At 39.2% G+C, this 25066-nt stretch overlaps 1 protein-coding gene across 10 annotated transcripts in view; it reads right to left on the bottom strand.

Annotated features, from left to right (window-relative positions):
- LOC146503609 (roundabout homolog 2-like) overlaps window positions 1-25066 on the bottom strand; it is a 312156-nt gene that overhangs the window by 153545 nt on the left and 133545 nt on the right. Inside the window, exon 1 of one of the 10 annotated variants that reach the window (XM_085184224.1) lies at window positions 256-5730. The exons of 8 other annotated variants lie outside the window; for them this stretch is intronic. In XM_085184224.1, coding sequence (XP_085040350.1) covers window positions 256-310 — 55 coding nt within the window. In that variant the 5' untranslated portion in view covers window positions 311-5730. Of the gene's footprint in view, window positions 1-255; window positions 5731-25066 lie in introns of those variants that run through there. One more of the 10 variants, XM_085184228.1, reaches the window with a different exon arrangement.

Raw genomic sequence — 25066 nt, forward strand, 5'->3', positions numbered from 1 at the left:
AAGAAAATGAAAAATAAGCACTGAAGAGATGTAAATTAATTTAAAACAAAACTCCACAAGCTCGTCGTGTTATCACCCAAAAGCCAATACTGATGGCGACTTATTATTATTATAATAATTAAACTGTAAAATAAATGAGAAACAAAATTGGCTTTAAACTGGGTGTTGCACGGCAGGGACTTGCGAAGTCAGGGAAGAACAGAACATTATAATATATTTAAGGAGTTTTGCACAACAACGCGTTTAGTAACTTACCATCAACTTGAAAATACAGTAGTCCACTGACAAGGATGAACGCTAGCGGACCCATACTAGCATATTAACCATCCACGGCGGGCGCGTAAATCCTCGATTTCACTACAGAAAGAAATATGTCCAAAATGACAATCAAGTCAATTCCGTGTTTCTAGGAGTTATGGATGGGCCCTATTTACTGACAAAAGCCAGTGTTAAGGTCCAGAAACAGAGAGGATCCATTTAAAGTAGTAGTTTACCCGGAGCAGAGCGGGATGTAAATACACAGCGAACCTTGAATCCAAACTCCCGGTCTTTGGATATTATCCCTGCTTGCCCCGTGAGTTCCTCTGCAGTCTCTGCTGTTTGACAAGATGACCTACTGTACACGTTGTAACGAACAGAGTCTGAAAGAAAGGTAATTTAAGTCCACACTGGAAAACACAGCATAGTGTCTATACTTCTCCGCTCGTTATCGGGTCGTCTCTGGCACCTTTCAAATCTTCAGCGACGTCTCCATAGTTGGAGAGACGACTCGGCAGCAAACCAAACTTCAGCTATCATGCATTTCCAGAAAGTTGTGTTATTGCAGCGAGAAGGAGCTCCCGAAAGACCCATGTGCTCAGCGCTGTAAATGTACAGTCATTCTACAGTTCAACATCCTCCTCTCTTTCTGCCTTTGGGTTTCAACAGCGCGGCCGCTAGGAGCGCACGGTCTCTGCGCACAGCCCGCAGCCCACCACACTGAAGCTCGACGCACTCGCACAAAACAAGGATCGGTTCGCGAAATCAGGAGCGAGACGCGGAGAGAGCAGCCTAGTGGTTTGAGGACGAGGAGAGTTTGGACGTCAGCCCGAATCTCTCTTAAGTTGTGATAATCAAGATAAGCATTTCAAGCAGAGAGAGAGAAAGAGGGAGGATAATAAAGCCATAAAACCACTTTACACATATTTGAATGTTTACACATTAGGAGTTTAACTTTTTATACGTTTACAGCCTCAAGTGCAGTCATTGTTCACCACACAGGGCTTGATGCTGGAGAACAATGTTATCTGAAGACATCAAGGAGTTTAAGCATCTTATTTACTGAAACATTTCCTAGTGGGGCCAACAACTACATCCGCACAGGCAACAGCGGTAAAAGGGTGGAAAACGAAAACAGGATAACATAAGAATCACGTTATTTTATGAATGGAATTCATTCATCATATGATAAAGCTGCTAATCAATATATTCCATATTTGAACGCAGGCAAATTACACTTGCTGGGAAATTATACGCTGAATAGCATGAGGATATTAATCCATTGAGATACTGAAGCAGAATTGTAAATATGATCTTTGTCAGAAATCAATGACTGATTGACCGAGGCCCTGCCCCAGGATGAGGAGAGGAGCAGCTCTGCATACCAACAAATAAATACACAAATGTCTTTTTAAGGGCGAGATATGCAGACGCACACACGCAATGCAGAGAACAACATTATTACAGTCCAATTTTAATCATGGCCAAATCATGATTGGAAACAACAAGGTGGACCAGAGATGTGCTGATGGTCAGAGATAGAGGGGAGGTTCGTGTATGTGGTCTGAACTACCGCGCAGCAGCCTTCTGCATGTTTTCGTACAGGGTTTATTACGGGGGAGCTATGAACTGTGAGCTCCCCCTACTGGTGTCAGCTATGGCTACCTTCTTGTTACCATGCTCTCTGTTTTTAATACCGGCCTACGAAGCCGTATACAGCCATGGTACAGCACATGGAGACCCAACAGGAGTGTGACGGATATAAGAAAACTTGGAGATTGCGTGCATTGCTGTGTTATATCAAGTAGATGAATTCACATGATTTGATAAATGCCACACCTAAGGGGCAATTTCAGCACGCAATGTACAATAAACCTCAAATCTTCTGTTAGGAAATAACAAGCCAAACGCACTGTTTTACATCAAAAAGTTATGATTACGCTGACAAACTGTTTTCCAAAATTTGTACCAAACTATTATCATTTCATTTCCCCAGTCAGTATATTGTGTAATTCAAACGACTTTCAGAAAGCAAAAATGGCACAAAGCAATAAATAAGCATGCTTGCAAATTAAAGAATACAGCTCTGGGCACGCCAGTGTAAAAAGATGGAAAGCACAATCTAACAAGTTGGTGCTTTGTTTCTCCTCTGAATGGATGCAACATTAGCAGAAGTGTGGGCTGAAAGGCTTGGATTTCTCATTTTGTGATTTACATCAAAGTCAGCCATACAACAAAGCCCAACATATGTGCCCCCAAGATGTCTTTGAAAGCCCTGCTCTCCCACTAAAAACAATATACAGGCTAAGGCACATGATCGAATAGCTGTGGCAGAAGGAAACACTTCCACCGCCTTTAATGATAGCTTTGACTGCTCACGGCCCCTTTTTTCTTCTGTTTGTTTGTTGAGCTACATGTCGAAGCTTGCCCTGTAAAGGCCTTACGGGGAACTGCGACATGCTGTAAGTTTGCTAGCTGGCTCTCGTTGCAGGGAGCATTGTCAGCTGGCCAGACACAGTGATTTGTCTTCATATTTTAATATGTTTGTGAGCTGCATGCAAATGCTGTCTTCTCAGTGTCTCTCCAGTGTCCTAGATTCTAGCAGATGCGTGCAGCCACAAACAGACACACAAAGAGGCAAACAGAAATTTATTGTGTCATCAGTGTTGCTGAGGGTTGAAGGCAAATAAAAGAGAGGAGAGGGAGAAAAAAGGGAACTGGAGAAAGGTCATTTACGAAAAAGAAAAGCCCACTTCAAACATAAACAATGGAGTGTATGGCTTCATTGATGGAAAAGTAAGTAGAGTGTAATTCTCCCCCAAGCCCAGCCTTTTATTCCCCACTCTCAATCACTTTATCTGTAGCACAAGCAGTGATATTTTGTGGCTTTCTAAATATCAGCTCAAAGTGGATTTATTTTAATTAAACTGGAGGCTGTGTTTACTCAGGACAAGGCATGTTACATAAAAATGAGTTTGGGGGGCATACGCAACGGACTGATAACTCACGGACACCAGGATACAAGCTTATGCTTCATTCCACTGCTGGAAATACATTACAAATCTTTCATTAGGGTGACATTTATAATATTACTGACAAACAAGGTTTGCTTGGGTTGATTAGTTCTTTCATTTCAAAAACTGAAAGCTTGCAGATGAGGTGTAACCACAAACAAATGAGGCTGACGTCACTGGGGGGAAAGCAAATCAGGAGCAGCGGTTTGGAAAGAGTGCATTAAAAACGCAGGACTCCAATATATTAAAAGCATGCAAGTGCGCCTTTTTTTTCCACAAAGAGACAAAATATATATAAATTTACCACCAGATGCTGAAATGAATCATTTGTTTTGACCTAAACTAATTTCTGTCATGTTTTCATGTGCAATTATGTGTTTTTAATTAAATCAAAACTAATAATCAATCAGATAATTACCCATTAATGTCCCCAGAACATCTGCTCATTGACGGATCCATGGGTGGAGCCATTCATTGGGACGGTTGACCTACATTCATCCATCCTCGTCTACTTGTCAAATGACATGGCATTAATTGGTCAAGTCCACTTACTTTTATGTCAAATATAAGTATTCAAAATATCAGTTTGCAAATCAATACAACAAAGAGAAGCATCAAAGACGACTGACACAATCAGCCTACATATGAAATGCTCCACCCTTTAATTATTGCAGTTTTTTTCTCACTAAGAATTGTCCATGACGAGGCTCAGCTTATACTAAAGCGCTGCGAACACAAAGTGCTACAGTGTGGTTGTTTTCTGCAGATAAAAGCATGGCTGAGAATCAATAGGGGGTCCCCAAGTGGACCGAGTGATATCTGCGAGATGATCAGTAGTGTGTACAACAGCATCTGCGGACTCTGGGGGTTTGTAGGCTACACGTTCCAGCAGAGGTATTTGCAACACTTTAATTGCATGTAACTGTGGTGCAATCCAAATGCAAACTATGAATCACATGCAGACAGTGACAAAGTGTGTAGTTTCATCAGAAGTGCTTCTCCTGTATGTCCGAGGGAGAAAAAGAAAAGTGTTTTTAATTGTGCGCCAGGTCAGAGGTTCAGGTAGCAACATCACTCATGATCAGATCAGAGTGGTATTTGGGGAGCTCTTAGCTGGATATCTTTCATGGCTGAGTATCCCCTTACTGGGTTTGGGTCTCTGCGTGGGGATGATTAGGAGCTGGAGGTGGGAGGAGGTGGTGTGCAGAGGATGGTGGGGTGGGGGTTTGATGTGTGGAGGGGTGATTAATGTAGATGTCAGTAGCGGCCCTTCCTCCTATGCTCTCTACCCAGCATCCGTAATGACACCTGGGGAAGGCAGAATGGGCCTACCTGCAGCCCAGGCTCCCTCAGCAGGGCATGATTCTTCCCCATGATCCTCCTCTGTCAGCAGTCCTGTCACCCAGCTCGGATCAGGCCCTTATTAATGGGCCTCTATGTCAAACATAGATATTAAGCTGTGCTCTGCTTCGCACTAGCCTTGGCAATAACGCCCACACGGGCACACAAACACACACACATTCCTATACAATCCAGTGACAGACATAAACACACACAGCAGAGTGTGGCACAGGCAGAACTCGCAAACACATCACCACATGTGCATTAACATTCGCTGAAATATTACTTCCTTCTTTAGCAAGTTTTACTGATTCTGTTTCAGCGTGACAAAGAGTCCATAGATCTATTAGATATCACTGTTTCCCTCCTCTCCTTCTACTCTTTAATACACACAGCCCAATATCACATTAAGCTGAAAAAGTGACAAACCTTTCACTATGATGTATCGTCCAACAATGCAAATCACTCTAGTCACCAGTGAATAAGACCCATGCAGTTTTAAAAAGGTCACACTGAATGGCTACTGAGTACAGATTCTGTAAAATCTCTGTCTAGAAATGAGGCCAGCTAAAAGCAAATACCCCTCAAATATTGGCTAAGACTAAACTAGGGCTGCTTTTGCAATCTAGACTTGCTTCTTTAATAAGGTACATGAAACAGGGAGACATTTATAGGTATTCCAAATTTTGGGTTTATTCGGGACAATAAAACGTTTAATGGAAGTCAGCATGACACCAGTTAAAACCTGTACTCTCTGATACTCCCTGAGAGAAGCTTAAGTAAGGGGCCAGACAGATGGAGAGAGTATGGAGGATATGACACTTGAGCTCAGTGTAGAGAGAGTCTTCCATCAGCAGGACATAAACCTTGCATGTAATGCATCGTCTGTTCTTCCTCTGTGTTCACTGAAAGGTACAGGAAGCGAGATAGAGGAACCCTATCAAATGTTGGAAAATTGAAGTAGAAGATTAACTGTACAGGCGTTCTTTCTTTTAACATCTACTTCAGCTCCAGAGTTTGCTGACTTTCTTATTTTCATGTGACTAAAAAGGTCATCAGTTTGTGATTTTGGTTGCAAGTTTTAATGTTGTACTTACAAGGGAATCACCTTTTCATAGTCATACATAAACTTTTTATTACATTTTATTTAAAAAAAATAATACTGGAATCTCTATGTTATTAACTCTGAAGTTCATGTAAAGTTCTGTGGCCAAAATCACATCAACGGAGAGTCTGAGGAAGCTCTCCCTCAAATGCTGAGCATCACACACAATTTTGTGCATTCTGGTTGAATTTAATGCAACTACTCCTACATTTACAGCATCTACTTATGCTAAAAATGTCTTTATTTATGTATTATTATCTCAGCTAAGTAAACATATACACATGCTGTCCTCTGCCTGTATTATTTGGGAAATTAAACTCTTTAAGTGTAAATGTGTCAATTCTTTTCGAGTATTTTACTAAAAATATTTTACTAGATTACGAGCTGAGATGTGTTTCACTACATTGTTGCAAATTAAACTACCTAGATGTATAAAGTGGATAAATTTACTTACCTTAAAAATGAAAAGCATCCAATTAAGCATTCAATCAAACATGCATGTTAGGAATTTAGATATATATGATGCAAACACTGGATATTAGCCTATTGTGAATGGAACCCATTGCCAATAGGCCAATAACCAAATATCTTTGTGACAAACATCAATAAAGATATTTGGTGTTTTTAAAATCCAATGTAATGGCCAATATTGTTGGGTTTTGTTTTGTAGACAATTTTAGATTTCTCTCATTTATTTTTAAAATTTTCATTTATCAGTATATCAATATACCAATACTTAATATTGGCATATATTGTCAAAAAGTGAGCCATTTAGTGATGCCAATGCCCCGGCCCCACCACCTGACATTACAATTACTCATGGCCAGAGACACAAATCTCAACAAGTCACATTTGAGCAATAGCACCGACTGCTAAAAAAAAAAAAAAATCATATCTACACACCCATACTTCACATGGCCAAGACGAACTATCAATGATGCAAACGAGGATTTGTGAACATTTCTTAGGAAAATATCATGGGCTACTACTGAGGTTTTTGATGCTACCAGGGTTAAAATGACCAATTAAAACAGGGTACAGAGTCACATAGTTCATCCAATACCTCCTGGCCGAAAGGTTGTCTATGTGCCACAATGTGCATGAGGACAAACTGAAAACAGACAAGCTGGAGAAGCTTCCAGTGTCACACCAACAAGTGTTGAACAGACTCAGCCCACTGCTGGAGGCAGAGAAAGAAAAAAACTTAACGAACAACCAGCAGAAAGACAAGGCCTGTTTAGAGACTGAGAATCAATCCAGTGCCTGCCATGAGGGTAAAAACCCTGAAAGAGCTGCTCTGGGAGAAGGACAGTAAAGTACAAGAACTCAACAAGGAGATGGAGAGCCTCTCTGCAGGGCTAACTGAAAACCTTCAAAAATAGCATGTCAAAATGTAACGCTTTGGAGAAGAGCCTGAGAAAGGAGGTGACAGAGGAAAAACCGTAGGAGGAGAAGGCGACGTTGGAGAAGTAAAATAAGAAAAAACTGTTGGATGAGAAGAAAGCGCTTAACAAGGTAAAGAAAAAAGAAAAGTAGGTAATGAAAAACACGGGAGAAATAAAAATAAATAAATAAATAAATAACTGAAGGACGGAAATAAAGAACTGATAAAGAAGAATAAGGAATTTGTCAAGGATAAGTACAATAAGCAGAACTTGAAGAGGTAAAAGGAAAAAAAAACAGGAGAAAAAGAACAAGGGACAGGGATAGATCAAGAATATCTGATCAAGTGCAGAAAGCACTGGCAGAGGAGCAGAAAGAAAGAGAGAAAAAGAAAAATGAACCTTATGATGTAAATCAAACAAAGGCAAGTCGCAAAGAAAGAATTAAATAGCACAGAGGACTGAAAGGCACAGAGGAGAAAAAAAACAGAAGTGAAAAAAATCTGTGCTGTGAAGTGGATTATTATTTGTACAGATCTCGTTTAGGACGAACTTTATGTAGTAAAATGTTTTGTCTTGGGGTTTTTTTTTTTTTAACTGTTCAACATTCATCAATCCACATCACACTTGCGGGTTTCAGATCACCAAAGTAGTTTTAATATCAGACAAAGATAACACAAGAAAATACAAAATGTAGTTTTTAAGTGATGGTTTTTATTAAGGGAAAAGTTATCAAAACCTACCTGGCCCTGTGTGAACAAGTAATTGCCCCCTAAACCTAATAACTGGTTGTGCCATCCCTGACAGCAAGAACTGCAATCAAGCATTTGTGATAAGTCTTTCACAACACTGAAGGAATTTTGGCCCACTATTCTTTGCATAATTGCCAGTTTAGGGTCATTCCAAAGCATCGCTATTGAATTTAATTCCAGATTTTAACTAGGCCACTCTAAAACCTTCATTTTGTTTTTGTTCATTTTCATTTATTTACTTTTTAGCTATTCAGAGGTGGACTTGTTGGTGTGTTTTGGATCATTGTACTTCTGCATAAAGAAAGCGTGCTTGAGCTTCAGGGCACAACCTGATGCAGAATTAATCAATTACAGCAAGTTGTCCAGGTTCTGAAGCAGTCCAAGATCATCACACTACCATATTTGACTGCTGGTATGATGCTCTTTTTCTAAAATGCTGTGTTAGTTTTATGGCAGATATAGCAGGCCTGCAATTCTTTAGATATTGTTCTCAGTTCTTTTGTGAATTTCTGGATGTGTCATTGATGTCCTCTTGAAGTAATCTTTATAGGCCAGCAACTCTTGGAAAGGTCTTCTACTGTTTCTCCATTTGTGGATAATTGCTCTTGAACTCATGGACATTACCAGATGATGGGTTTTCTATTTTTTAATGCTCTGCCAAGCATTTACTGCAGCGACTTTCAGTTGTTGTTTGCTTGTGGGTTTTTCTGTCCAAAGTTTAGTCTTCAACAGACCAGGTGACTGACTTGGCCATTCAAGAATTTTCCACTTTTTGGCTTAATTAACTCCTGGGTTACTTTGGCTGAATGTTTTGGTTCATAGTCCATCTGTATTATGAAACGCTGCCCAATCAGTTTGACTGCATTTAGCTGGATTTGGGCAGACAGTATGTCTCTGAACACCTCAGAATTCAGCTGGCTCCTTCTGTCCTGTGTCACATCATCAATAAACACCAGTGTCACCGTGCCATTGGCAGCCATGTATGCCAAAGCCATCACACTGTCTCCGCCGTGTTTTACAGATGATGTGGTATGCTTTGGCTCATGAGCCGTTTCACACCTTCTCCATACCTTTTTCTTGCCATCATTCTGGTAGAGGTTGATCTTGGTTTCATCTGTCCAAAGCATGTTTTTCCAGAACTGTGTTAGATTTTTTTTTATATAGATTTTTTAGATTGATGATCACACATAAGTATGACAAATATGCCAAAAACAAAATCAGAATGGGGGTAAGTACTTTCCCCCATTCTGATTCACACTTTACACTGCATGTAAAGTGTGAAAAACATAAAACTTAATTTCACATTTTTATTTCTTTATCAAAAATTCATGACTAAATATGCAGCAATCAAAGATAAAGTCTGAGGAAAACATTCTTAGATATTTTTTAGATGGGGTCTAATAGTTTATCCATTTCATCAAGTCTCTGGGGTGTTGTTTGATCAGATTTTAACTGTCAGTGGTCTAGCATTTTGAGCAAAAATGCTCAGAGCTAATCACATTTAAATTCAAATGTTGTTGAACTGTGGCGTACAAAAATGTGACACCACATGCCGAGCCCTGTCCACACCAAACAAGTTAAATAAAGACTAGCAAAATACAATTATCTTTCAAGTGAAATGAAAAGCAAAACATTATCAATTCAGATTTAATGACTGAACAAAACTAAAATTAATGAGTTACAGAAACATTTATATTTAGTCCTGAACAGACGCTGTAATGCGTGCATTTTTTCCTCTGAAAAACACATTTCAAAAGATAACCCTAACCCTATCAACAAACCCACACGTGCCAAAAAAAAAGGCTTAAATGACACTATAAGTTCCTTTTCGGAGCAAACTTTCCAGCACAATCTGCCTCCCTCCTTCACTTTTTCTATTCTATGTCATCTTCTGCTTTCCTCCCACTCTTATTAGTTATTCCAGCCCCACTTCTTTAAACACATTCCTGCCATTTACAGAATTTCCCTGTCTAGGTGAAAAAACAGCCCACTCCCATGGTCTTGAGTGCTGTAGCTAATTAGCTGCCCTACTTTTTCCTGAACGCATCTGCTTAATCTGCCTCTGTGGAAACTCATCATGACTGTCACTCCCCACCTAGGGCAGCACTTGACAACAGGGTACACGTCATTTTCATGACAGTACAGGGTAAACAGTTTGGTCCAGTGAACGATGGGCAGCAGCGGCTAATGAGTGAGAGGTGAATACTTGAGCCCTGATGAGTAAGAAAGAAGGGATTGAGAGGAAGGGAGGTTCTCAAGTATCTCTCCAACCTGCTTATCAGTTAGGACATTGTCCTTCCTCTTTCCAGTCCTCCTCCACAGCTATACCCATCATTAGCAAAGCTCAGAACAGACGTTGTTTCCCGTGGTTCATAAATCCCTTAGCCATACATAAAGAACCTGACTATAAAAAAGTGAAGACAGGTTTTATGATTGACATAAGGAAACCAGTCCCTTTTACAGTCGCAGTTTGACTGTATATACAAAAACACGTATTCATTGTCATTTCCTTTTGGCTCATTAAAATCATTATAAAGAATTGTCAGGTTTCCCAGTAAGTTGGATAGAAAAGTCTCAACTGGGACTTAACAATTTACAATTTTTGGTGGGTAGAATAAACTCTATAAGACAGAAATAATACATTAAAAGTCTGATGTCTGATATGCCTCATTTAATCAATTACAACTTTATTTCTCACATGATTTAACCAATAAATACATAGAGCACATATTTCCTACTTTACTGTTTGTTTTGACTTGTAATTTAACAGGAGAAGTATGTTTTTGTAGAAAAAGACTTTTAGAGGAAGACTCTCAAATCTATTTTTGGTGCTCTTATGACTGCTAGCATTTAATATTCTGCAAGAATGATTAGCTCATACATGCCGTAAAATCAACTGTTAATATTTTCTTTTTTATCTCTAAATGGATGTGTGAGCTTCCAGTAACTAATTGCATCCACATTACAGGTTGTAAGACTTGTATATTGTTATAGCTTGATTTGTAAATACATAAATGCAGCAAGTTTGATTATTTATTATGAAAGAGAAATATTGTAATAAATGTAAATATTTATTATTCCTTGTTAGAGGAAGCAGAGTGGGTATTAGCATGAACTATGGGTTTAATTAAACCTCCTTTTGTGGTGGTGGTGACATCTGATCAATAAACAGTATTTAAGGTTTTTGCACTGTCCTGTTGTTGGACGTTAGAATTACATTGAATTGTATATTTGGCATTCAATGTACAAATGCACACAGCATGTATAGATATGCATGGTTCACTACCTGCACTTTACAGATCAGGAGGTTCATATTTAAAACAGTTTTGATTTGAATATAACTAATGAAGAAAACCACATACACTCCATGAACAAAAGAACTGAGCTATATCTACACACCGCTTGTACAGGAGCTGCTTGGCCATGCAAACTAATGCCAAGACACTCCCAGCGCACAGTTTTTGTGCTGTTAATGCCAGAGGAGGTTTGGAACTCACCAATTATTGAGTCAATCTGTTGCTGTGGTTCTTTTATAAGAATACCTAAGAGAGAAGAAATTTCACAAACTGACTTGTTGTACTTAGTAGCATTGTATTACAGTACCATGCTCAAAACTAGTGAGTTCTTTACAAAGACTCATTCTTTCACATATGTTCATAACTATGACTAGATCCTTGATTGAGCCACGATCCTTGGGCGATCGTGGCTCAAGAATTGGGAGTTCACCTTGTAATTGGAAGGTTGCCGGTTCGAGCCCCGGCTTGGACAGTCTCGGTCGTTGTGTCCTTGGGCAAGACACTTCACCTGTTGCCTACTGGTGGTGGTCAGAGGGCCCGGTGGCGCCAGTGTCCGGCAGCCTCGCCTCTGTCAGTGCGCCCCAGGGTGGCTGTGGTTACATTGTAGCTTACCATCACCAGTGTGTGAATGTGTGTGTGAATGGGTGGATGACTGGATATGTAAAGCGCTTTGGGGTCCTTAGGGACTAGTAAAGCGCTATATAAATACAGGCCATTTACCATTTACCATTCTGTCCAATACTGTGCAAAAGTCTTGAGTCACCCCACATTTCTTTTATAACACCTTCCTGGAATTTTCCAAAGTGGTCTTGAGCAATACTGAAACTCTTTCAAAGCTGTTGAAACCCTTTTCAACATTGGTTGCTTTTTCACTAATTTTTAGTTTATTCCTTGTATTTCACCATTTTCAGAGGCACATTGTTTTGTTTTTCTTTTCTTTTCATTGTTGTTGTTGTTACTTTTCACTTATTTTAAGCCCTGTGCATGATCATTTTTTCAGATAAATTGTTGTTGTTTTTTTGTTCAGCCACTTAACGCTGACTTGTCAATCATTCAAGAATAAAAAAGGCTAGTGTTGTGTCTACACATAACAGAAAACTTAACAAAGAACCAATTTTAGATTCTATTTTTTGGTACATTTTACCATCAGCCTGTCCCAAAAACATATCATTTTATTTTAGATGAACAGTGTCTGAAAAAATGCCCTTACAAAATAGAAACAACCCTTCATAGAACTGGCATAGTACCAGAGAGACAAAAAGGTTACCTAATAGAGTTCAGGTTGAGCTGAAGATATATACTATTTTTTCATTTCTGTTTGCACATGCTTCAGTAAACTGCTGCACCTATTTCCCATTTTCCTAGCAGAATATAAAGAATTGATCAGTAGAACAAGACTTATATATAGCACTGTGCAACTCTGTACCTGTGGTAATGGGGCTGAAGCGTGGCTATATACTATATAAGTAGTTACTTATAAAACTGTATTTTGACATGGAAAAGATTGCTGCTCTGAGAAAAGGGATTTTAAAGTTAGTTATGTAGGGAATTTGCAGCTAGCCTTTAATTCCAGAATGTTGAAAATGTCTTAGATTCAAGTTTTTTATTGACAACACAGAGGCCTATAATGGAAGATAGCGATGCCACTACACTTAGTGCTATACTAAGTAATGTAGCATACTCTAATTTACTCTAACAAGAAAGAAGAAGACATTAAAGGATACATTAAAGGATAGGTACTGTAAATCTACCGCATTCACTTCTTTTATGGATGCGTCCAATCATTCCAAATGGTCCTAATTCTAATTCTAAATAGCAAATACTACACCTTGCAATTGTTATATTTTATCCATTTCAGCACTCAGCCCAGTATGCTGGGGTTTAATTTGAATGGTAAACATAATAATCCACCTATTTCACCAGAAGCCCATTTTGAGGGAAAAGAAATAATGTCGATGAATGTTGGCTTTTATCAGTGAAAAGACTGCACTTTTTTGGACACAGTCTAGACTATGCCTAAAATATGTAACCCATTACACTCTCAACAATGCACTCACTTTTGGAACAGAGCCTAGAATTAAAACTGCTCCTCTCACAGCTTCTCTCTCACCCCTACTCAGATGTTTTCACTCTCCTCATCCCTCGTAACCTCGGCAAACTGACTGTGGACTAGAAAAACAGCCTAACCCTCACACAAAACTGTCTCCTTTGCACCACACAGGAGACATATGTTAAGAGAATTGAATAACATTGTTCACATCTGCTAACTCTTGGTTGGGCTAGTTCTGTTAGGCTCTAGGCAATTTTCAGAAATCAGATATCTGTTTCCCGACACAACAAATCCATTTCCATGAAGACAACTGGCATTACCAAAGATGCATTCTGGAGTTATGAATGAAGAAGTAATTACAGTAGCAAGCTCATATGGAGCAAAAAGAAGGGGTTACAAAAAACCCCTCACATATAAATTCACCTAGGCAGCCTGACTATGTAAATGCCAAATCAAAAATGTTGCTCAGTTGTCGCATTTGATTCAATCATCAATATATCTGACCGCCTTGCAAACAAAGCACATTGACACTTTAAAAAACATCGACCAAACAAAAAAATAAAAAATAACCCCCACCCCTGAGTGCCATCGACAGAATCAGCCAAAGGCCATATACATCAGAGGCTCAAACTTAATTGTCCCCCAAAAAGGAAAGTGATTTAGAGCCGTAGGTCATAGTAGTCCCAAATGACACATTAGGGCACCCCATCCTCATGGTTGACCAGGGACACCGTGACCCTTTTGAGGGAGGAAAATGTCCAGACAGGGGCCCCCATCCACCATAAAGTCTTCGATGTCTCCAATTTGAGATGAGTGATGGTCTGACACATATGACGCTGGACATGACCATGCTGGCCTATAATTATTTCTAAGCAAAAACAGAACAGAAAAGCAAAATACATCAACAATCAGATTGAAATGACTGGAACACATGGATAATGGAGGACAGATTGATTTGTAAATGGCAACGAGTGATGTTGAATTGACACATGAAAAGAGACTGTAGATCAGCTCCACTATTCAGGCTAAGCTCCCCTCAAAGCACTGATCTGGTAATAAAACAATGGAGGCATGTAAGTGGCTTCCACATGGTGTAAGTGGATTTCACAGTGAGCAAGTGTCCACAGCCACTCCTAACCTGTGACCTCTTTCTGTGTTTGCTAACTGTCTCCAACAAATAATTCTAAACCCCCCTCGGCAGAATGAATTACATGGACAGTATGGATCGTCATACTCTCTTCAAGCCCTAATGAAACTGGGCTTGTGCCCCTGACATTTCCATCCCCCAGGGCCAACGCTCACATGGTCGCTGCCTCATACCCTGGCCTTGCCACTTCACACTCTAATTGCTGCCTCATAAGCAAGCGCCACAGCAACAAATCCAGTTAACGACAGTGGCATATTGATCCTTGGCAGGCGGACAGGGAGGCAGGCAGACAGGCAGCACCCTTGTCCCTAGGTATGGGAGGAGGGGCACTGGCTTTTACAACCTGAAGGATAGTCGGCATCCAATAAAGAGCAGGTATCTGTGACAAAACAAGAACCAAAAGAGGGTCAGAGTGATACAATTATGGTTCGGAAGCTCTGACCCTAACTGCAGGTGAACAATAGACTGCAGGATGATAGTAGGAAGGGGGGTAGAAAAGAGGGAGGCCCTCATTATAGAGCTAGGCCAGGAGACCTGTTCAATTTGCTCCATTAATGAGCGCTGAAGAAGCACTTTCTCTCTGTCCCAGCAGAGCCATTACAGGCCTAGTCTGAGCACCGAAGAAGTCAGATTTCGCACCGTGCCACAAATACTGTCGGCAGCACTGGGACATTAAGCCAAACAGACCTGAAAGCTATGAATACACAAAGGCTGTATGGAAGCCTATAAATCCACGATCCCATCAATACAGAAATGCTGCTCTGGTACTCAGAAAGTTTTATGGTTACACGGCACGTTAATCATAATTTCGCTTTATTTATGTTGTTTTATTGTATTTTAAATATTGTAATCTTCTCCAAACATTTTATAGAATGTGTACTGAGTGATATTCAAGAACTTTAGTTGCTTTATGCAGCAAACAGGATGCCTAATTAGAAAAGGAAACAAAGCATGTTAGTTAAACTTCTCATTTCCATACTGAAATGGCAGGAAGAAAAGGCAATGCCGCTTTTTCCTCTAATTTATGTTTTTATGGCACAGCACAGTAAAAGATAATATAATGAGGCCAAACAATGTGCAGCTTAGTGAGACTGTATTTCTACTTAAAATCTAACATTCATCAAAGATGTTATTTTTTACAGCCACTGTACATTATACATTAACTAGAGCTGGTAAACATCTCAGTTGCAAGGAATCATCAAAGAGCATTTTTGCAAATTCCATAATCCGCTTTAATGCTCCAATAAATTGCTGTTTTTGCTGCCTTTGTTGTCTAATCTGGCTTACTTTCAACTCATACAGTATTATAATATCCCTACCTCCAAGAATAGCTTTTTCTTCTGTTCTAAGCTGGCAGAGCAGACAAAAGATGATAACTCCCTGGTACAAATTCTGATTCAAATACTTGTTCTATTTACAACACTGAGTCCACATATTACTACTGAAGTTTACAGTCACATTGCAGTTTCTAGCTGTAAAAACATCAGTTGTTTTTTCCATTTCAGATCGCAGTTGAAGGCGTTTAGGTTTTCACACAATGACGGCACGCTTTCTGGATATTTTGGCATACGGTCCAAAGGACAACGGCTGAAGATTGAAACCTTTCATTATGTACCAGTGATTATTAATTCAATGTGCTAGTGATTCATTGGACATGGGTATACATGCCACACAGTAGAGATTATTTAAGCAGTGTAAGCAAAAGAAAGTACCACCAGAAAATAATGGAAAATAGACATCTGGTACTACCACCCAAGTACGAGACGGACACATCTGGACAATAAAATTAGATGCTGATTTTGCTGCATGACTCTCTGTTGTTACAACTCAAACTGAACTCAGCACCATTTGGTTTCTGGCACCATCTTTGTGTAACCCCATCTCCCTCCCTTCACAATGTTGACCCACAGCTACTCTCAGCTGCTGTGTTCCAAGCACTTCTGAGGCGCATGCTGATTTTTTGGCAACGAGAACATGCACGAGGAATGATTTCATGTTTACGTACTGCTGATAGATGCTTACTTAACTATGGTGTCAAAGACACTTTGACAACCGTTTGACTCCCCCCCCCCCAAAGAAAAAGTAAATTCCCTGTCCCATATCAGGGCTGAAAGTTGATGCATTTTCTAAACTTTTGTCTATTTCAGAGTAAGAAAGTGCATGCACATGAACCAAGAGAGTAGGCTAATATTCAGTGGAGGTTTTATGAATATTAATGATTGTGTTTCATTTCTATATTTACCCAACCCTATATTTACCCATACCGTGCCTGCATGGAAACAGCAGAAACTGAGTAAAATACCCTTTTCCCCACTTTACAGAGGTGGAAAAATTGTCATTCCTTGCCGTGCGCTTAGTGGCAGCATTATGGTTTATTGGACAGATTAATGTACAGCATGTACCTTTATATATGTCCACACACAAAAAACCCCAAACAAAGCACTAGTATTGGGGATAAGGTTGACGTAATGCTCTAGGTTGGTACTTTGGTGTATCTATGTTCTGCTTTTTTAATTACAGCTAACAAAAACACAACAGACACAGATGTGCAAGAATGTTACACTACACAGCCATTTATTATAAATGGTTTCCTGCTGGGGCAGATCATGAATTCAGAATAAAGGTAGACCAAAGAAATAACACTACAATGTGGTGAGGGAGTGAATGTGCTCTCCGGTGAGTCTGTGACTGAAATCATCTGTTTAAAAAATGATCAAGGAAAATAAAAGTTCAGAGCTTCATGGACCTGAAAGCTTCTGCATGTCCAAAACACTGCTTGTGTTTCTGTGGCTGATGCTAGAGGCTTCTAGATGGTAAACAGAGAGTGTACGGGCATACGGTCTCTGGTCAACAACATCATCTGGATTTTTACTACACCAGCTCTGATGTGCAGCACTGCTGCCCTTGAGACTTTACAGTGTGCTATCGAGGTCTAACATATAAAATCGAAAAGGTCATCACTGCTCTAAAAACAGGAGATTGTTACATGTACAAGAGAAAGACAGACAGGGAAAGGAGAGAGAGAGAAGGTAATAGAAAAGCATCCAACTTTTTCCTTGGGATTTTTTCCAGCAGCTGTGCATCTACAATCCTAGTGTGCCGATAAAGCTTTAAATCATTACAGATAGAGTTTTTAAGGTATGTTTGTCCTGTCATGAATGTTTTACTTTACTGGGAGTGTTGGACACTTGAAAGGCTCTGGAGGCTCAGATAACATGGTATTACTATTAACATGACCGAACCACCACACGATACAACCTACTTTGCTTCAGTGAAGTCTCCCATGGTCCCACTATTTATTTCGGAGACCTGTTCTTTTTCATAGTCATATAAAAAAATCAACAGCAATCCAAAAAAAAAAAAAAAACTGCACCAGTTTATCGAAGTTATCTTGTTGTTCTTCTCCTTAAAATTATTTTTTCCCTTAGTTATTACTGCTGTTGTTTCCAGGCAATAAACTGGAAAATTCATGATCCAGTTTCTAGTATCCAATTACAGTTGATCGTAATTGTGCTCCCACTATCTTCAGGATCAAAAAGAGGATATAAGAGACACCACGAGAGGATGTGTGGGTCAAAAGGATTGCAACAATTTAAACGCGGGTGAGTAGTTTGAGCTGAGCTTAATGATTTCTGTGCGACGGTGTCATCCTAAGACCTCACTGAAAAAGGACCTGTTTTAATAAGGCCCCTTGTTCTGAAACTACCTATTGATTTTTACTGTGTCAGGTTGTGGGCCCGTGACCTGCTCTGGTTCCTGGCTCCCACAAAGGCTAAATTGAGCCATTTAGAAGCTGGCTCTGTCTTTAGAGACTCCAGCTCAGCACTGACTCCCGCAGCCAATTTATTTCCATCAGGTAGAACTTTTTTTTCTGGAGCAGCACAATTTTGCCACAATGAACCTGCTGCTGAAGATCCTGGCACACAATTTCCTACTTCCTTCCATCTCCCTCCACTGACTTTAGGTCTTACCCCTTTGCTTTATTACAGTTCAGCATCATACTTACAAGTCTGCCCTAGAGGAGCACATGTTCAAGAAAACAAGAGCGGAATTTTCTAGCAAAAATGTTATAGGAACATGCGTTTCCACTGACAGCCTACTGTCAAATCTACTGGACCTCTGCAGGTGAAAGCAAGCAACCACTAGCATTAAAATACCAATGTGAGATGGACATGACATGATGAAGCAATACTGCCTACTATTAATTTAAAGTGCAATACTGTATATTTTTGCACAATGATGTATGCAGAACTACAAAAAAACAAAAAACATCAAGTGCAAAGTGGCTGCTCAGGAATCACATTATCACTTCTGCTTGTTTCGGTTGGCAAATGTAACTCATCAGAGCTCACAGGTTATTGTAATGTGTGAAGTAGATTACAGAAAGAAAATTATAATTTGTTTGTTACTGTTTGACTGTATTGAAGACAATTAAAATGCACTGAGAGGTCAAGGAGGCTCACCAACCATCATACCCAGGACAAATTAATCTTCCATTATAATTTGACCAACACTCGAGGAGGAGCGGCAAATTTTGTGAAAATGGGGAAGCGCCTGTAAAGCAACTAGTTTGTCTTTGAGAAAGGTTTGGGTAAAAACCCATTAGGTGATCACTTCATGCTCTAATATCTGACCAATTATTTAGTTGAAGAAGCAAATCTTTTGCATTGTAGAAGGAAGTCTAATGGACAGATGGGTGGAACAATGGAACACCATTCAATACACTCATTCAGCCAGAACCTAAAAACTCCAAACAAAAAGGCCTAAATAAAAGATTTAAAAGCTAACAGTAACTTTAGCATATGATATGTCGTCTGATGTTCATATGGCATTAAGCAGCTCTGTTCCTTAATATGCAATAACAGCAATTTAGCTGTTTTCCTATATCTGATGTGCTGAATGTGAGCCTATAGCTTCTCTATGATGTTCTTTATTATTATTCTTTTCCCTCACCCCAGCCATTTGGGCCAGATGGCTGTCCTGCCTGAGCGAGGCTCTGCTGAAGAGTTCTTCCTGTAAAATTGGCTTTTCCCCTCCCATTATCACTAAGTGCTTGTTCATAGGAAATTATTTGCTTTCTCATTCAACCGTGGTATTAAGTGCTTCGAGATGACTCCTGAATTCATGCTAATTGGATAAAATCTACTTTAACTGGTTAACCAAAACTATCTGCATGCATATGTGCCGAACTTGATTCAATGTATAAGCCCTCACCTATTCACCTGTTTTCACTGTATGCCATGATCCCTTTGTGAAAAAGAACTTCAATTGCCCTTAGCATTAAGGCACTAAGAGCAGTATTGACAGTGACTGTATAAATGGCAGTATCTATAAAATCCTAACTAGACCCATCGTTAGTACTGATAAGACTGCAGCTGTTGCTGTTAAAGAGTGAATGGATCATTGTAAAAATTAAACAGCCAGCTGTAGCAGTGATCATTCATTGTCTGCACTAATCAAGATAAGAGGAAGATAAAGTGCAAATGATGCTAGAGCTGTTGTTAACTACAGTAAATACAGACAAATATGTTTACACATGCTTGAGCTTGTGTGAGGATATTCTTTAGGGTTATTCATAACTGAAAACCTGTAGGCATTAGGTGTCTTACCATGCAACATTTCCTATCTCAAATGCATATTGTATAGTCAGTGTGCTGTAAGCTGTAATGCAGCAGCATGCTATTGAAATACTGGTCAAAGATCACATAAAATACTTTCCATCTGAGTGAACTCTTGCTGAAATAGCTAAAAAGATGAAAGGATGCAGAGAAACCATCACACGAATGATCTGAACCCGAGATCAAACAAGAGCTGCTCCATGTCATTTCCTCAATCAAATTTAGGAACAAATCCAAATATTTTCTTCTTTTGAGAAGGCATGAATAGAGAGTGTAATTCAGGGTTGAGAGAATGTGAATAGTGTACCATAGGTCACTCCAGTTAGAGCGTATGTAAGGATATCAGAAAAGCCATGAAACAGTGCTCAAAGGCAGAATGAGAAAAACTGATATGAAAGTAAGAGGAGGGGGAAAAAACATTCAAGGTCACCCTCGCCCCCCCCCGGGCAGCAAAACATTTCAGTGAACAGTGTTGCAGCGCATTCATAGCTCAAACCAATTTTACCAGAGGAATCAATATGGCTGAAATATTGGGCTTTTATGAGTTGCTACATTCAGCTGGCGGCCGTGCGAATGGAGTAATGTGTTCAGCTAGATTAGATTTAAACAGCCCAGGCAATGAGAAGGGGTGAAACGAATTTAAAAGGGAAGAACAAAGAGGAGCACAAACGCCATGATTATTATAATTATTCTTCATATTATTATTAATTGTTACGTCCGTACTTGGACCTCATGTGCATTACATTTGGTGACATAATGCACCAGCTAGCATTTTTAATACATATGTTTATTATTGTGGCTAAATTCTAAACTGTCGTTAAATGATTTTAGATGCACCTGTGTGGTGTGTTAAAAGTCTAAATATATCTACCATTTTAATGTCATTGAGAAAAGCTGCTTTTCCAAATCTATAAAACGGACTAACTGAAAATCAAACATGCTGTTTGATAGAGTAGTTACATCAGTACTTCACTAAATGCCTTTGTGTCAGTCTTATGTGCTTCAGTTTTCTCTTATGTTTCTTTAATCTGTTATAGAGTTATGTCACTGTTTCAGCTTGTATTTGCACATCTGTTTTTATGTGTGTCCGAATGCTTTTGTAGGTTATCTTGTAAAGCCCATAAATTCCACCAGACTGCCCAGTATGACCAAATCTGGTACATTTAAATGATCGACCTAAGCATTTACAAAAGTCTCACAAAAAGAACTAAACACGTTGTGTAAAAGTCTTGAAACACCCCTCATTTCTTTATATTTTGCTGGTAAATAGAGGTGTGGCGAATTGTTGAAACATGGAAATACAGTATATCAGGCAAAAATGGTTTGCATAAATCTAACAAGCTTGGAAAGTCAGTATTTGGTATCACTGCTATTATTAAACACAATCTGAACTTTGCTGGACTAGCTTTGTTGAAATGAGTAGTCTTCAGGAATAGTTCTCTAGGGTTCTTGAAGGACATTCAAAGCTCTTCTTTGGATGTTGGCTGCCTTTTGTTTTATTCTGTCAAGAGGGCAGTCCACTACTGATCGCGTTCCACTGTGTGTCTTTCTGTCTAGATATGCTTTTGTCACACTGACAGTATGTTTAGGATCATTGTCATGCTGAAAAATACCAATCAAACACTTCCCATATGGTTTTAAATGATAGATCAAAAATTGAGGGTACTTTCTGTGTTTAAAATTTCATCAACTTTGACAATATCCGCAACACCACTAGATGAAATGCAGATCCAAACCAAAACAGAGCCTCCACATGTTTTGCAGATGCTATAGACACTCACTCTTGTACATTTCTCCTGACATTCTCCATATAGGACGATCGTGGCTCAAGAGTTGGCTCAAGAGCTATACAAATACAGGCCATTTACCATATATATTGACAATGATTTGATCCAAATTTTTCAAATTTGGACTCAGTACTACATGAGACATTGCTTTTCAGACCATTGCATTGACACACCTAAGCCTTTTCTCTCTGTTTCTCTTCCTCAAGAACGGCTTCTCGACGGCCATCCCCGGCTTCAGTGAATGGTAGATGGATCAACCGAAAGGCCAGATGTATTTCTCATGTCCTGTGAAAGGTTGGATTTCTTCCGATTTTTTAAGGACATGACTTTTAGATACTGTTAATTAGGGCTGTGCGATATGACCAAAATCTCATATCCCGATATAAGAATTCGATTTATAACGATATAAATCACAAAAATATAACATTTTCTGTAAATTCTATGAATCTCGAGCAGCTTGACTTGCGTAAAGTGTTTCCAGCTGGGCGTCATGTACCTGGAGTCGAGTGTTTTAACCGATGCATTAAATGATACATTTTTAGACATAAGTTGTAACGGCTGCCGTTTTCTTTGTGAGCATTTATTACACGCCGAGCTGCGGAAAAGCCTGCTCTAACGTTTGAGTCTAAGGTTTATTTTTTTAGCACCTGGCGGCTCTTTTTTGCTTCTCATCCGTAAATAATCTGCTCTTTCACGTGATTTTGAAAAGTCTCAACAGGATCTTGAGCTTTATTGTGAAAGGTTTATGTGGAACATAAACAAGCTGACACGCGATGGTGTTACCGTCGTTGTTGCTAACCACAACGCATAAAAACAGGCGCTTGTCTGTCTGTAGTGTGGTTATATTAAATATAAGAGAAAGAGAGAACTTTAAGAAATTAATATAGCCACTACAGTGACCATCAAAACCATGAAAAAATATTGCCGTAAACAGCTTATTTTGCGACACCACGAAATAAACGATAGCGTAAAATGAAACAATAGACGTTTTTATATCGTCATCCGATATATATCGTTATATCGAACAGCCCTACTGTTAATCCGCTGCAGATAATGTCTTGGCCTGCAACTAGTTCTTCCTCTGCTTGTTCGGTTTCACTTTGCACACCATCCCGAGATATAAATTTTTTGGCAAATAGGTCTTTGTGAAACACCTATTTGGTGCAAATATTCGATTTTATGTCTGTCAAACTGTGCTATTGTTGGCATTTTTCATATTCAAGTAAAGAAATTAGGGGAAAAAAATGTATGTTTTTAAAATTTTCTCTCTCAAAGTTTCTTTGCAAAGTTATGGATAGGAAATGATTAAGTGCAGGGAATGGACTGAAAGTGAGTGAAAAATCAGCCAATGTTGAAAGAAAAACTTCAGAAAGCCTGGAGAACTATAACTCAAGATGACCTAAAAAAGATTACAAAGAAGCCTCCTTGCAAGCAAAATCTAAAGAAATGCAGAGAGTTTTAAGAATTTTACACAGTACTGTAATTAATGTGAACTGTCCCTTTTAAACATAAATATATTGCTTCAAGACATAACCTTTAACCCTATCTTTTTGAAGTACAATTTATATTTTTGAAACATTAATAATCAGTGTCTTCCCCAATCTATGTATCTAATAGGAAGGTGGTCACAGATAACCTAACAATACACCAACACAAACATAAGAAAGACCAGTGCAGGTGGTTCATGTGCTTCCTGGAAGCAGCTTTTTTGGAGCATTGTAAAATCTCAAAGGTTTAGAGGTGTAGAAAAGTACATCATGTCAGCCACACTACCACAGAGCCACTGTTCAACCAATCCCTGAAAAGAGCACCCGAGAAAGCCATTACACAGCCGTAGTGCCAAGGAAAAGGGTGAGCCACTGGGGCCCCCTGGCAGTGCTACAGTCATTAATGCCCTCAATTTGAGTTAATGGCTTTCTCAATCCCAGTCCTCAATTCCATTCGTCCCCATGCCAAACTATATTTCGTCTCCTCTCACTGCTTGTAATTAATCCATTCATCTCTAAAAGATCCGATCAATGCTGTCTGGAATGCCATGCCAGGGGAATAGTACAGGAGAACCATGTAGACCAGGTTGGTTAAAGCTGTAACTAGGCTGAATGAAATTATTGACAAAACACTAATTTGGTGAACTGCAACGGTATGTATTAGCCCATATACTCTGTAACATCAATAATATATAGAAATAAGAAATAGGTTTAACAGAAAAACAATATCAAAGCTCTCAGTGCTTCAATATATGTCTGCGCTCCAACAGTGAGCTATTACAAAACTCAACAGGATCATACAGTAAGCATTACTACTGGAGATGATTTTTCAATTCCAGTCCCAGCATATTACTCTCCCCAGCTAAATGTCATGCACAGTGTATATATAAAAAAAATCCATTTCCAATTTATGTATCTTAAAGGGAGGAGATGTTACGCCTGGGGAGTATTTTATTTGAAACCAGTTCCAGTTACTGTCACATCTATCATGATGTGATTTTGCAAAAGAAAAACATTACAAGTGCATGTTTGGGTTGTAACTGATTCATTTTGGGGGGAAATGAACATTTTCAATGTGTTGCATGAATGTGTGTATATTTATGTGTGTGTATATCAATGTGAGTGTATGTTTATCGTGATTCAGAAAAGCTGGCTGGCAATCAGGCACTACCGGCCCTCCCACTGACCCCGCCACTAAATCCCCCTTTCTCGGTCTGGCCTGGGATCAATAAGTAATTTTTTGGAGCTGATTAGTTTGCAGCAGGAAGGTGGTCACTGTCTGATCTGTCCTAAGGATATAATCAAGCACTAAAAAGTGGCATTATTGCAGTTGTAATGTGAGCAGGGTGGTTGTAACGGTATGATGGGGTACATGCTTTACTGGAGATGGTGATTACGGACGGTGATGCAGAAAAAGAGCAGTTGTCATCCTGTGAACACCACTTATTATGGGAATGTGTTCACCATAAAGACAGAGGCTCTTGGTCATTATGAAGATAAATGCTTCTAAATCCTTTTTGTAATAAAAATAATACGAGGTAGTAATTTTGACCATCGCTGAAAGTGAAAATAAGTCGTATTGTTGCTTTGGCTTGTAAAGACTAGTGCATATTTACAAATAAGTCATTTGGGGCTCTGGACACTCCACTAAGAGGCACAAATAACGTTAATGATTTCATCCTCGATAAAGCAAATATAGGGATATGTATAAAATTTATTTGCACCTGATAAACTCTGAATTCTCTTTAGAGCATGGCCATAATTTTGGTGGAATCAGTCTTTTACTTTACAGTACAGCACTTTACAGAATTATATTTAAACTAACATTC

This window comes from Neolamprologus multifasciatus, chromosome 14 (assembly GCF_963576455.1).
Source record: "Neolamprologus multifasciatus chromosome 14, fNeoMul1.2, whole genome shotgun sequence".
NCBI lineage: Eukaryota > Metazoa > Chordata > Actinopteri > Cichliformes > Cichlidae > Neolamprologus > Neolamprologus multifasciatus.